This window comes from Loxodonta africana, chromosome 4 (assembly GCF_030014295.1).
Source record: "Loxodonta africana isolate mLoxAfr1 chromosome 4, mLoxAfr1.hap2, whole genome shotgun sequence".
Lineage (NCBI taxonomy): Eukaryota > Metazoa > Chordata > Mammalia > Proboscidea > Elephantidae > Loxodonta > Loxodonta africana.
The window spans coordinates 117,568,617-117,584,122 of NC_087345.1; the positions used below are offsets into that span (position 1 = coordinate 117,568,617).

The following is a 15,506-nucleotide window of genomic DNA, read 5'->3' on the forward strand; positions in this document are numbered from 1 at the left end:
AAACAAGCGCTGATCTGCAGTACAAGCAGTCCCTGGGTTATGAACGTGATCCATTCCTAACCCTGCAGGTGAGTTGGAACGGGTACATACAGTCCTTATTTAGCTTTACTTTGGTTCAAGAAATGGCTCTAAGGTGAAGGGAAGGACAACACACGATACAGGGGAAGTCAGTACGACTGGAATAAAGCAAGAGCTAAAAAGTTTCCTGAACCCAACCAAACACTTTGAGGGGCAGAGTAGCTGGGGCTGGAGTCTGGGGACCATGATTTTGGGGGACATCTAGGTCAATTGACATAACAAAGTTTACTAAGAAAATGTTCTGCATCCCACTTTGGTGAGTGGCACCTGGGGTCTTAAAAGCTTGCAAGTGGCCATCTAAGATGCATCAGTTGGTCCCAACCCACTTGGAGCAAAGGAAAATGAGAACACCAAAGACACAAGGAAAATATTAGCCCAAGAGACAAAAGGGCCACATAAACCAGAGACTCAATCAGTCTGAGACTAGAAGAAATAGGTGGTACCCAGCTACCATCAATGACCACTCTGACAGGGAACACAACAGAGAGTCCCTGATGGGGTGGGAGAAAAGCACAGAGCAGAGCTCAAATTCTAGTAAAAAGACCAGACTTAATGGTCTGACTGAGACTGGAGAAACCACTGAAGCCATGGCTCCTGGACTCTCTGTTAACCCAGAACTAAAACCATTCCCAAAGCCCACTCTTCAGACAAAGATCCGACTGGACTATGAAACATAAAATAATACTCATGAAGAGTGTGCTTCTTTGTTCAAGCAGGTACACAAGACCAAATGGGCAGCTTCTGTCAGGAGGCAGGATGAAAAGGCAGGAGGGGGCAGGAACTAGTTGGATGGACACAAGAAACTGGGGTGCAAAGGGGAAGTATGCTGTCACTTTATAGGGATTGCAACTAATATCACATAACAATACTTGTATACATTTTTGTATGAGAAATTAACTTGAGCTGTAAACTTTCACCTAAAGCACAATTTAAAAAAAGAAAGAAAAGGTTCAAAGCCTTTGCAATGCTTGAAAAGCTTCACATGCGGCAAGTGAAGGTGATTAGGATGAAGAATTTTTGCAAGAATGGATTTTTTCAGCCATTTCAAAGTGAGGGCAAATTTACATAACATTAAAGGTCAAGTAGGAGTTGTCCTTAAGTCAGACATTTGTAACCAAGGGATTGCCTTTTTATGGTAATAAGCCATGAACACAGCTAAAAATTTTACAGTCTTCTCTATGAACCAATACAAGTTGGCTCCAGTGTTGCTCTTAGAGTCATGGGGAGGAGGAGAAAGAAACAATAAAAATGGGTGAGTGGAACACGTGATGAGGGAGAACATAGACTATGAGAATCCTTAATCCTACCTCCACTTAAAGCTGGAAAGGTTGACAAGAGTTTAGGCACTACTCTGCTTTGACTTTACTATGTCACCATTTCTTTGCTCTTGAATCTTAAAACTGCTGCTGTCAACACCTTATTGTTTCAACTGTCTTTCTTTTGCTGCTACTGACTAGGTCATCCTTCCCACTATTACTTCTCAGTGCTTCTTCCGTAGCCCCCAGGGCTCATATTTGAAAGAAAAGACACTAGAATATGGTAGAGAATCATTAATTACATGACAGACTCCAACAGTCATAACTACCACAATTGCATACACTTCATTTATTAATATTTAGTTAAACAATGTATTTTTCTATATACCCCCACTCCCAATAATCTTACTATAATTACTTAGAGGGAAATGAAAATGCACTCTCTGATTTAGAAGTATCGGAATTTTTAGTTTTTTATTTCTCCCTGCTAAAGACCACATACCTAACCCTCTTCTCTTCAGACCACTGGTAAGTGCTTAGGAAATATTTACGAACTTCAATAGAAGTTTTAGAAAAATAATTCAGGTAAATTTAGTGCAGAAGAAAGCTAACTCAAGATGATTTGGGTATGATTTACCATTTTGGAATACTCATTCTTCCATTCCACTGGGATTAACGATTCTAAATTGAACAAAACTATGAAGTACTCACCAGTCATATTTCCAGTAACATTTTGTTCATAGTTGGTTAATTTGGCTGCTAACTTCACTTCTTTGTTTGTTTCGGGGGCATGTGAAGGTACTGAAACTTTCCTCTCTTTCTGTGGTTTATCCAGATTTTTGGGAAGGAAAAAGAATGGTATGGAAGAAATAACGGAAACTACCCCAGCAACAAGGAAACCAAGCCACCAAGCACCAACCCAACGAGAATCCTTAGGAGTTATTAGGATACTACCTATAATAAAGAATTAGAGAGAAAATGTCAGTCAAAAATCACTTTGAAAAGCAATAAATTCTGGGCAATAATGAGAATGACTGCTACCCTCTAGAGATGAAGAAAGTAAGTTATATTTCATCAATTCTAAGACACTATTTTCTTTTTTTTTCATACTTTGCCATCTCTGGAATCAGGATAACATCTTACAAATGCTGTTGTTCAGAAATCAGTCGTGACATTGGGATCATTGCCTGATCCTGTATAAACTTGAGGTCAAGAAAGCACCAGCATTAAAATTTATAGCAGTTTGCAAGAAATTCTCAGAGCTAATAGTGGCACAATTTTTTTTTTCCAGAAACCTGCATTTCGAACTCTCTTGATGGCACAGAAGATATCATTGGTGAAAAACTACAAACAATAAAAATTGAGTTTAAAAGTGACCCAGAAAACCTCTAATCCATTCTAGATATTTTATGTAAGTGGAATCATACAATGTTTGTCCTTTTGTGATTCATGTATTTCACTCAGCAGAGTTTTCAAGGTTCATCCATACTATAGCATGTGTTCAAATTTCATTCCTTTTTATACTAAATAATATTTCATTGCATGTATAGACTACATTTTGTTTATTCATTCAAGGGGCTGGTAGGAGGAGGGAAGGGGGAGTTATTTATTGATGGGTACAGAGTTTTATTCAGGATGATGAAAAAGTTTTAGAAATAGATGATGGTGATGGTTGTACAAAGCTGTGAATGTAATTAACGACCCTGAATTATACACTTATACATTATTAAAGTGCAAAATTGTATGTTATATATACTTTCTTATTGTTGTTAGGTGCCGTAGAGTCGATTCCAAATCACAGCAACTCTTTAAGATAGAGTAGAACTGCCCTATTGGGTTTCCAAGGAGTGGCTGGTGGATTTGAACTGCTGACCTTTTGGTTATCAGGTGATCTCTTAACCACCGTGCCACCAGGGCTCCATATATATATATACACTTTAGCACAAAAAGATATAAAAAAAAAAAAACTTACAGTGATCCAGGGATAATTTAACCATCTTATTTCACCTGTCCCCTACTTGTCTGTCAGTTTGTTATACTGCAGGGCTTGTGTGTTGCTGTGATGCTGGAAGCTATGCCACCGGTATTCAGATACCATCAGGGTCACCCATGGAGGACAGGTTTCAGCTGAGCTTCCAGACTAAGACAGACTAGGAAGAAGGACCCAGCAGTCTACTTCTGAAAAGCATTAGCCAGTGAAAACCTTATGAATAGAAGCAGAACATTGTCTGATATAGTGCTGGAAGATGAGCCCTCCAGGTTGGAAGGCACTCAAAAGATGACTGGGTTAGAGCTGCATTGAACACTAGTGACCGAAGACCAGACAAGTTGTGGAACGACATCAAGGACATCACCCATGAAGAAAGCAAGAGGTCATTGAAAAGACAAAAAGAAAGAAAAGACCAAGATGGATGTCAGAGGAGACTCTGAAACTAGCTATTGAAAGTTGAGCAGCTAAAGTAAAAGGAAGAATTGATGAAGTAAAAGAATTGAACAGAAGATTTCAAAGGGCGGCTCGAGAAGACAAAGTAAAGTATTTTAATGACATGTGCAAAGAGCTGGAGATGGAAAACCAAAAGGGAAGAACATGCTTGGCATTTCTCAAGCTGAAAGAATTCAAGAAAAAATTCAAGCCTCGAGTTGCAATAGTGTAGGATTCTATGGGGAAAATATTAAACGACGCAGGAAGCACCAAAAGAAGGTGGAAGGAATACACAGAGTCATTATACCAAAAAGAATTAGTCGATGTTCAGCCATTTCAAGAGGTGGCATATGATCAGGAACCGATGGTACTGAAGGAAGAAGTCCAAGGTGCTCTGAAGACATTGGCGAGGAACAAGGCTCCAGGAATTGATGGAATATTAACTGAGATGTTTCAACAAACAGATGCAGCACTGGAGGTGCTCACTCCTCTATGCCAAGAAATATGGAAGACAGTTTCCTGGCCAACTGATTGGAAGAGATCCATATTTATGCCTATTCCCAAGAAAGGTGATCCAACCGAATGTGGAAATTATAGAACAATTTCATTAATATTATACACAAGCAAAATTTTGCTGAAGATCATTCAAAAACGGCTTCAGCCATATATCGACAGGGAACTGCCAGAAATTCAGGCTGGTTTCAGAAGAGGATGTGGAACCAGGGATGTTATTGCTGATGTCAGATGGATCCTGGCTGAAAGCAGAGAATACCAGAAGGATGTTTACCTGTGTTTTATTGATTACGCAAACGCATTTGACTGGGTGGATCATAACAAACTGGATAACACTGCGAAGAATGGGAATTCCAGAACACTTAATTGTGCTCATGAGGAACCTTTACATAGATCAAGAGGCAGTTGTTTGGACAGAACAAGGGGATACTGATTGGTTTAAAGTCAGGAAAGGTGTGCGTCAGGGTTGTATTCTTTCACCATACCTATTCAATCTGCATGCTGAGCATATAATCCGAGAAGCTGGACTATATGAAGAAGAACAGGGCATCAGGATTGGAGGAGGACTCATTAACAACCTGTGTTATGCAGATGACACAATAGGATTATAGCGAGTATAAGAAAAAAAATCAACACTGCCTAATAATAAGTGCAGAGTAAACTTTGCATTTATTATTATGTGCCACTAAAAACACAAGTATTTGTTATTTTGTTTATGAGAAGAATGACCATAAAGTAATGAGATTCTGAAGAGGTTCATTACCTTTGTCCCTGATGAAATTATTATAGCAACCTCTTTCACTTTTAGAAATGCCCAGGTTTAGACAGTAAATTATATATCACCCTACAAAGATCACACAGTTAGTGAGGGGTGGGGAGGGAGTGGGGATTTGGACACAGGTCACTCTGAGTCAGAGCTTAAAATCTTAAGTACTTCATTACAGGAATCACAAGGTTAAAAGTAAGAAGAGTCTCTAGGGCAGAAGCCAAGAATTCTCTTTTCTCTCCAGCCCTCTGCACAGGCTTCATTCCAGGATGTTCCCCAGACCAGGAATAAAGCATCCAGTATATTCTGTATGCAGAAGGCCTCCCTCTCTTCTTATCGGTTTCCTGTCTGTCCTGTTTTATTTTGCTTTTTTGTTTTGTTTTTTATTCCTTGCACTTTCTAATCTGGATAGTTCTCATTTTGATCTTTTCACAATCTATTTAGGATTTCACAATTAGCATTTAAAGGCAATTGTGCTCCAGTTCAAGGAAGTTCTCTCGGACTTTATGACATATAAAAATACTAAAAATCTGTTCAGTGCATTTTAACATAGAGGTGCAGATCATTGCAGTGACTTGAGGAAGTACAGAGGGTTTCCTCTGGAGTGAGAGAAGGCAGGCAGTTGACATCTACTGAGTGCTAATCACAGAAGGATAGGCCCCTCCCACTCCCACCCCACCTATTGGTAATAGCACTGTAGACTTCCCCTGGGAAGGCACAGCTTCTTTGAGAGGAATGGAGCTGTTACCCAGACCTGGCAAATCTGTGAGTTACCGTGAGGACTTCTGGGATGGGCCTGGGGATACCGCCTGAGCCACTGGGAGTCCCTTCCGGGGCTTCCCTGAAGGTGTTGGGATAGAGACTTTCCCTTTCAGTGAGGAAAGTGAATAAGGGGAGAATGTAAGCTTGGAGCTGTTGGTGGACATCTTTGCCACCTCATGGGGGAGTAAGAGAAGGGTGCTGGCACAGAGAGAACTAGAGGCAAAGATGGAGAAAGATTCCTGATGATGTTATTTGAGGAGAGCACTATAGCTGACTTTTTAATCATGTGGCCCAGTAAATTTCTCTGTGCATTTAAACTAGTTAGAATAATGTGTCTGTCCTCTGTAGTTGAAAGAGTTTTAAGCACTGAAGAAATTCTCTAGGGAACTTAGTGACATTAGAATAATTATGAAGAAGACCGGGGCATCGGGATTGGAGGAAGACTTATTAACAGCCTGTGTTATGCAGATGACACAGCCTTGCTTGCTGAAACTGAAGAGAACTTGAAGCACTCACTAATGAAGATCAAAGACCACAGCCTTCGGTATGGATCGCACCTCAACATAAAAAAAAAAAAAAATCCTCACAACTGGGAGCAACATCATGATAAACAGAGAAAAGATTGAAGTTGTCAAGGATTTCATTTTACTTGGATCCACAATCAACAGCCATGGAAGTAGCAGTCAAGAAATCAAAAGACACATTGCATTGGGTAAGTCTGCTGCAAAGGACCTCTTTAAAGTGTTGAGAAGCAAAGGTGTCACATTGAACTAAGGTGTGCCTGACCCAAGCCATGGTATTTTCAATGCATCATATGCATGTGAAAGCTGGACAATGAATAAGGAAGACTGAAGAAGAATTGACACCTTTGAATTGTGGTGTTGGCGAAGAATATTGAATATACCATGGACTGCCAAAAGAACAAACAAATCTGTCTTGGAAGAACTACAGCCAGAATGCTCCTCAGAAGCAAAGATGGCGAGACTGTGTCTTACATACTTTGGGCATGTTGTTAGGAGGGATCAGCCCCTGGAGAAGGACATCATGCTTGGCAGAGTACAGGGTCAGTGGAAAAGGGGAAGACCCTCAACGAGGTGGATTGACACAGTGGCTGCAACAATGAGCTCAAGCATCACAATGATTGTAAGGATGGTTCAGGACCAGGCAGCACGTAACAACAACAACATTTCACCTGTATTTTCGTTTTAATGCATATATATGTGTGGTGTGTAAATTGTATATCTAAACTGGTATAAATGAGTTTGTTTCAATAAATGTAAAATAAACTTTCCAAGTAGTAAGAAAGCACACGTGCACACATGCGTACACACACACGCGTGCCATAGAAGTTTGAACCCAATTTAAATGGTACCATTACTCTTTGATTAAAAAAGAAAACTCATTAACACGAGAAAATATTGATTTGATTTAAAATTACCTGGAAATAATTTTTTTGTTCTATTTTATATACTTGGTTTTTAAGTCTGCACAACCTGGGTTTAAAATTAAATGGTCCTATATAAAAGCTGAGGAAACCCTCGTGTCCTAGTGGTTCAGTGCTATGGCTGCTAACCAAAAGGTCGGCTATTCAAATTCACCAGGCGCTCTTTGGAAACCCTGTGGGGCAGTGCTACTCTGACCTACAGGGTTGCTATGAGTAGGAATCGACTTGACTGGCAACGGGTTTGGTTTTAGTTTTTTATTTAGAAGCTGTGGTGGTGCAGTGGTAAAGAGTTTCAGCTATTAAAGAAAAGGTCGGCAGTTTGAATCCACCAGGTGCTCCTTGGAAACGGTATGGGGCAGTTCTACTCTGTCCTGTAGGGTCACTATGAGTCGGAATCAACTCATTGACAATGGGTTTGATTTTATGTAGGAATCCTGGTGGTGCAATGGTTAAAGTGATTGGCTGCTAACCAAAAGGTCAGCAGCTCAAATACACCAGCCTCTCCTTGTAAACCCTATGGGGCAGTTCTCTTCTGTCTTTTAGGGTCACTATGAGTCCAAATCGACTTGATGGCAATGTGATTTTGTTTGATCATTCCATGATCAACAATTCATGTAAAAAAGCCCACCCTTTGCTTAGCAGCCATAGCACCTAACCACTACGCTACCAGGGTTTCCTACAATTCATCTAACAACCCATTAAAACCCATTGCCGTCGAGTCGGAACAATTCATATAGACTCTAGGAAATGATTGCTTAAATCAGCGACTCACTCTACAGGCTAAATACTTATTTACAATCTGTCAAGATGCCAGTCTGATGACATTTTTCCTGCTCTATCATTGGCCTCCACATAGGGACTAAAGGCCATAAACTTTCTAGATATGGCCTGCCAAAACATTTTCCTTAGCTCATATACTGCCTTAAAAATTGGGTAATTCCACATGAAAATCTGAATTTCCAGATTTTCTTGAAAACCAATCAGAAGATCTTGTCAATGCTGGACCCAAATTTCTGCACAAGGAAAATAGGCTGGGGCTGAATACCCCCTGCACTTTTGGCGGGGGGGGCACTTCACCACCACCAGTTCTTCCCAGTCCATCCACCACACCAGAGTTTCCTATACCTGACACTCTTTACTCATTTGTGTTACCTCTTTGGCTCCTCCAGGCGTTGGCATTTGGCAAAAAGTACTTTATAATATGTACATGTCATACTTATCAGTGAACAAGGAGAGTTGTAATAAGGTCTGAACATTCAGCAGTTAAAAATAAAACCACCAGGAATTCTAAAATGCTGTGAGTACTGTTAAGTCCTTGGGTTACAAATGTCGGACTTACAGACAGCTAGTAAACAAAAAAAAAACCAAACCCAGGGCCATCGAGTCAGTTCCGACTCATAGCGACTCTATAGGACAGCGTAGAACTGCCCAATAGAGTTTCCAAGGAGCGCCTGGTGGATTCGAACTGCTGACCCTTTGGTTAGCAGCCATAGCACTTAACCACTATGCCACCAGTGTTTCCAGACAGCTAGTACTTGCCCTTTAATGTTATGTACATTTGCTGTAATTTTGAAACTACTGAACCAACCCCTACTCACAAAAAATTCTTTATCACAAGCACCTTCGCTTGCTGCTCATGCAGCTTTTAAATCATTGAAAAGGCTTTGAGCCTTCTTTTGCACTAATCCAAAAAAATTAAACTCACTGCCGACCAGTTGATTCTGGCTCATGGAGCCTGTGCTCGCTTCGGCAGCACATGTACTAAGGAACTGGAATGATCCAGAGAAGATTAGCATGGCCCCTGCACAAGGATGACATGCAAATTCCTGAAGTGTTCCATATTTGGAAACCCTGGTGGCGTAGTGATTAAGAGCTACAGCTGCTAATCAAAAGGTCAGCGGTTTGAATCCACCGGGTACTCCTTGGAAACTCTATGGGGCAGTTCTACTCTGTCCTATAGCGTCGCTATGATTCGGAATTGACTCCACTATAAAGGGGTGGTGGTGAGAACAGAGTAGAACTGCCCCGTAGGGTTTCCAAGGCCCGTAAATCTTTACAGAAGCAGACTGTCATTATCCTTCTCCTGTGAAGCTGCTAGTAGGTTAGAATCACGGACCTTTTAGAGAGCAGCCAAGTGCTTTAACCACTGTGCTACCAGGGCTCCCTTCACTAAAGTAAGGCTAAATAAGAGCCGTATGCACCTTTTCTGATGTAGCTACAAATTCGACTTAAAGGCACACTTAGGAATGATCTATTTGTAACCAGGGAACTGCCTGTACAGAGGGGATTTCTGAGTACAGAGGGGAGTTTTCTGAGTACAGAGGGGAGTTTTCTGAGTGCAGAGGGGAGTTACAAAACTATCACTCTAAACACTGTTAGCACCTATTTCAGTACTCTTTGTGATTAAAAAAATAAAAATGATGAATCAAAGGTGAATGAGTAACAATAATGTATAGTATGCTGCTGTTGTTATCTGCCCTACAACTTTGCCCAACTCATGGCGCCCCCATGCACAACAGACCAAAACACTGCCTGATCTTGCTCTATCTCTATGATCTGTTCCATATGGGACCATTGTGATCCATAGCGTTTTCACTGGCTGCTTTTCAGAAATAGATTGCCAAGCTTTCCTTCCTAGTCCGTCTTCATTTGGAAGCTCCGCTAAAACCTGTTCAGCATCATAGCAATACTCAAGCCTCCATCAATGGACAGGTGGTAACTGCTTATGAGGTGAATTGGCTTGGAATTGAATGCGAGTCTCTTCCATGGGAGGTGAGAATTCTACTACCGAACCACCAATGCCTCCCCTGCTCTAATCCACCCATCTAAAATACAGGATATATAACATTTCATCAGGTAGTTGTTTTAGCTTTATAGTAGTTTCAGGCTACTTTTGGCCTAATATGAGGTCAACTGCACTTGGAAGATGAATCCTTTGATCTCCTTGCAGTGATCCGTTGAAGACTCGGTGAAATAGAAAGTCACATTTGCCTATTCATACACACTAATCAGTTATTATATGTTAAGATAGACATCTTTCTGTCATGTTCTAAAAGAGATGACAGACAAGTTCACAAATATTTATGATTCATTATGATACAGGCTAAAGTAAACTGATGGTTTTGGTGATCAGTAGGACCAGAGAGGAGGGAAGAGGCATCTGACTTTGGGCCAGCAGGAGATGGTGAAATAAGGCTTCTCTGAAGAGGAGCCACATTTTGGAAGAAATTTTAAGGGTTATGCAGACGGAAAAGGGAGATAAGGTTTTCCAAGTGTAAACTCAGAGAAGTGTGAGATGACAGGGCATATTGAGAGACCTATGATTAGTTAGGCATTGTTAGTACATTATATTGTTGTTGTCGTTAGCTGCCTTTGAGTTGATTCTGACTCTTGGCGACCCCATATGTGCAGAGTAGAGCTGCTCCGTAGGGTTTTGGAAGCACACCTCTATGCCTATCTTCCAACATGCCTCTGGGTGGGTTCAATCCACCAACCTTTCAGCTGATAGTCAAGAGCTTAACCATTTGTGTCACCCAAGGACATCGTGGGATGTATTTTACAGAAGAGTAGAAGACAGAATTGAAGAGGGAAAAAGTAATAGGTCATAAAGAGCCATATATGCCATTCTATGGGGTTTGGCTTCTATCATTAAGTGCAATGTGAAACCACTGAAGAATCTTAAATAGGAGATGATGTGGATCATATATATATATATATATATATATATATATATATATATTTAAATGACTCTGGAAACAGTGTGGTAGGAAAATGAGAATGGATGAGATTGGAAGCAGAGAGTATAGGTGAGAGGTTGTACACTAATGTAAACAATAATTGAACTAAGGTAAAGATATTTATCCAGAGACAGAATATAGGGAGTTTTAAGTATCTATGAGAAACCCTGGTGGCGTAGTGGTGAAGTGCTACGGCTGCTAACCAAAGAGTTGGCAGTTTGACTCTGCCAGGCGCTCCTTGGAAACTCTATGGGGCAGTTCTACTCTGTCCTATAGGGTTGCTATGAGTCAGAATCGACTCGATAGCATTGGGTTTGGTTTTGGTTTTTGATGAGATATCTAGAAAAAAGAAAATGAGCAAGTACTAGAAATATCCATTAGGACCAGCTATAGAAAAGTATCCAGTTGTTGTTGTTGGTAGGTGCCGTAGAGTAGTAAATTAGATAAAAATTGATTTTGTTTCATTAGTGGTAGAAGCCAGATTACAGTGCGTTAACAAGTAGATGGAAGATGGGAAAGTGAAGACTTCTCATTTAGATTGTTTTTTAAGGTGCTTAGCTATGAAGAAAAACAGAAAATCAGCTAGACAGTGTTTTGAGGGATTAAACAAACTGTATTTGAAAAAAATATGAGACTTGTATATGTTTCCAGAGAAGAGAGGGAAGATGGAGAAGTTGAAGATGCAGCTTGGAGCAGGCAAAGGACTGCCGGAAGTAGATATCAGAAGAGGCAGGAAGAGGGACTCTGAACGCCCAGGTGGAGCTATGAACATTGGTTGAAGACAGAAACCTTTTCCACTGAGACAGGAAAATAAGAAATAAAGATAGGCATATGTGTAGGAAGGATGGTCTGAACTTGAGGCAGTACCCATAACATGGCCTTTATTTCTTCTATGACATAAGAAGGAAAGCACGGTCCAAGAGTGAAGAGGAAGATCATAGTTGTCATTTATGTATGAATTCCTTCATACACTCATTCAACAAGCACTTCTTAAATATTGCCATATGCCAAGCTCTGTGTTAGGTCCTGAGAAAGTGGCCAAAAACAAAGTGCACAATGGAGTCTGTCAAAGCACTCCAGGCATGAGTCAGCCAAGTCAACCAAAGAAGCTTTTAGCAAAGGACTTTGCAACTTCTGCACTGCAACATCCAAACCAGAATCAGTGCAAAAAAAGGAATCTACCTGATCTTGTAGTCAATTCTGGGAGAGGAACATTTTCAGTTTGGTTGTTTCAGATCAAGTAATCCCAAACAAGTCTGTTAAAATCTTCTCATTTTATAATTAGTTGTAAATTCATGATGTAGATAGAAGCTTAATTTTCTTTTTATTCAGAGTATTAGTACATTTATTCCCTTTATGTAAATTTGGAGCAATAGTAAGCAAAGGACTATGGAAAGAGCGAATTCAATTATTTGGAAAAATGGTGGCTTTCACATGAAATTAACTATAATGTTACCTTGTTCTGGCTGTACTTACTTAAATCTACATATCCAAAATCCACATATAGTTTAGCAAACAGAGATGTCAGGGTAAAGCCAATGATTGGACCAATCATAGCTATTGCATGTAAAATACCTGAAAATATAATAAATGAATTTTATTAGATGCCAAGAATAGATGGTTCTTATTTTTTCAATATGTCTTTTAAAGTAATGTTGTTGTTGCTAGGTGCCATTGAGTTGGTTCTGACATAGCAACCCTGAGTACAACAGAACGAAACACTACCCAGTCCAGGCCATCCTCACAATCGTTGCTATGCTCGAGCCCATTGTTGCAGCCACTGTGTCAATCCATTTCATTAAGGGTCTCCCTCTGTTTCACTGACTCTCTGCTTTACCAAGTATGACGTCCTTCTTTAGGAACTGACCCCTCCTGATAACATGTCCGAAGTATGTAAGATGAACTCTCGCCATCCTTGCTTCTAGGGAGCATTCTGATTATACTTCCTCCAAGACAGATCTGTTCATTCTTATAAGTCCATGGTATATTCAATATTCTTCACCAACACCATAATTCAAAGGCATCAATTCTTCTTTGGTCTTCTTTATTTATTGTCCAGCTATTGCATGCATATGAGATGACTGAAGATACCGTTGCGTGGGTCAGGCACACCTTAGCCTTCAAAGTGACGTCTTAGCTTTTTAACACTTTAAAGAGGTATTTTGCAGCAAATTTGCTCAATGTGAATTACATGACACATTTCTCCAAATAATTTTTTGGTAAGTAAAAAATGAATTTAGTAACACACGATTATTTCAAGGGTAGACACGGGAATGGTAATCACACAATCTAGTATTTTCTGTACATTACCTACATAAAAAGAAGAATGTCCTTCTTTAGCAAAATCATCAAGGTAAGAAATCCCCAAGGGTCCTACTGGGGCTTCCCCAATTCCACGAAGCATATTCCCCATTAATACATACATCCACATGTATGACCCAGTTTCTTTTGCACAACCTATGAAGACAAAAAAGGTTAATGTTATTTTAAACACTAATTAGATCCTCCCTACTAGAAATTCAACTATTTTAACTCCTTATTTCATTAAGAGGTTGTTTCTTTTTTCTAATTATAAGAACAATTCATATTCACTTTACATAGTCTGAAAATACTGAAAAGCACAAGGGAAAAAAGCAAAAATCATCTGTAATCCCACAACACAACAGATCTATTTCTACTGTTTGTTGTATACCTTCCACGAATTTAGCGTATTATATACTTATTCAGCTCATATTGCAATTTTTTAAACTTACTATCATATATGATAATTTTTTATGTTATCGAAATGTTTATATCATGATTTTAATGACTGCATAATAGTGTATTGAATAAGTTTCATAATTTATTTACTCAATCCTCTGCTTATGAATTGTAAAATATTTCTATTTTTATTCTATTAGTGATGTCATTGCTATAATTGTAAATAAATCCTTGCACACATTCCTATTTTCTTAAGATAAATAAAAGTAGATTTGCTGAGTTAAATGGGTATGCATATTTTTATTCTTTAATATTTAATGGAAATTAGCCTCTAGAACTTACAAATTTACACACTCCCAGCAATACATAAGATGCACCTTTATGTTTCACCTCATTTCTTCTTATTTTAATTTTTTTCTTATAGGTTAAAAAATCTTTAACTAATGTTATAATTTGCCATTATAATTTATAATGCTTGTTATAATCTGTGAAAAAAATTAATTGATATTATAATTTGCCTTTAAAGCTATTTTTTTCCTTATATTTGTGGCACTTTCCTCTTCTTTATTTTAAATGCATATATTCTTTGCCAATTTTTCTGCTGAAACCTTTCTCTTTTCTTATTTACTTCTAAAAAGCTCTTCACATATAAAATATATTAACACTGATTTTGACTCTAGGTAAGATGAAAATGTCCTATTGCTTTTTTAAATCAATTTGGATGATATCACAATCATTTTTATTAGAGATATAAATCTATAAATTTTAGAATGATTATTAGTATCACTATTAATTCTTACCTTTTCCCACTATTTCAGGTGATGTTCTATTGAGTAATAAAGTTTGATCAATTAAACAGGTTGACAAGCTTGATGTTGAGTTTGCTGATTGATCAATATTGTTTTCTTTAGAATACCTATAACTGTAAGAACATTATTGGATTTAAAATATTGCTTATCTACTGAATATTTTCATATATTCCAGAAATACATAGAAATTTTTCTCTTTATTTTTACTACTCTCTTCTTCAAACAACCAGAATAATTTTTCCAGCCTGTATTTTAGGAGAGGTAATGGGTGAAAGAGAAATGAGAGAGCCCAGTAAGAAAAGTCGTTTGATAGTCCCCAGGCAAAATGGTTATCATGTTGCTTTCATCCTAGGGGCGTGTATATTTTGAACCAGATATGAAACATTCTGGTTTCAGAATTTATTTTTCAACTACTAACTGCAACTATCTATTTCTTCGATTACACTCTAAACTTCCTGATAATTTATGATGATATTTAATAAACTTTAGGCAGTATTTTCCAAATCAACCTGAGGCACATCAATACATCTACTTTTTCTATCAACAACATGAAATAAAAGATGATTTCTGTCCTTAAGGCATTTCATACTCTCTCAGAGAAACAGATACGATAAAATATATAATAATTTTAATATACAAGGTCCTGAGTTGTCACAAAGGAAAAAAAATCAGCTTTGTTTGGAAGTGAGGATGGGTGAATTGGAGAAGAGTTTATAGGGAAAATGACATGTGAAATGAATCTTAAAAGATGGCTAGGAGTTTAACAGGCAGGCAAAGCAGAAAAAGTATTAAAGGCTACAGAAACAGTGCAAAGGTATGGCATACTATGGCACATTTGGAGACCTGCAAATAGTTTGGTGGGACTAGAGCATGGTTCTCAATTGTGGGAAGCAATGGAAGATAAAGTTAGGCAGATAGTCAAGGATCAAATCAGTGAGTGAGCTTCATATGTAAATGAGTTTAGATATTAACCCACAGACAAGTGGTATCAATGTTTTTGACAGTGATGAGCCATAAGA

General features: G+C 38.7%; 1 protein-coding gene and 1 non-coding gene across 2 annotated transcripts in view; one reads left to right on the forward strand and one right to left on the reverse strand.

Annotated features, from left to right (window-relative positions):
• LOC100664997 (solute carrier organic anion transporter family member 1B3) overlaps window positions 1-15,506 on the reverse strand; it is a 45,424-nt gene that overhangs the window by 23,073 nt on the left and 6,845 nt on the right. The window contains exons 3-6 of the mRNA XM_023554735.2: window positions 14,479-14,600; window positions 13,289-13,435; window positions 12,455-12,553; window positions 2,046-2,288 (exon numbers count right to left, since the gene is read on the reverse strand). Coding sequence (XP_023410503.2) covers window positions 2,046-2,288; window positions 12,455-12,553; window positions 13,289-13,435; window positions 14,479-14,600 — 611 coding nt within the window. The remainder of the gene's footprint in view (window positions 1-2,045; window positions 2,289-12,454; window positions 12,554-13,288; window positions 13,436-14,478; window positions 14,601-15,506) is intronic.
• On the forward strand, window positions 8,979-9,087 carry LOC111748467 (U6 spliceosomal RNA). Its single transcript, XR_002784189.1, has one exon. It is a non-coding gene; the product is annotated as a U6 spliceosomal RNA (small nuclear RNA).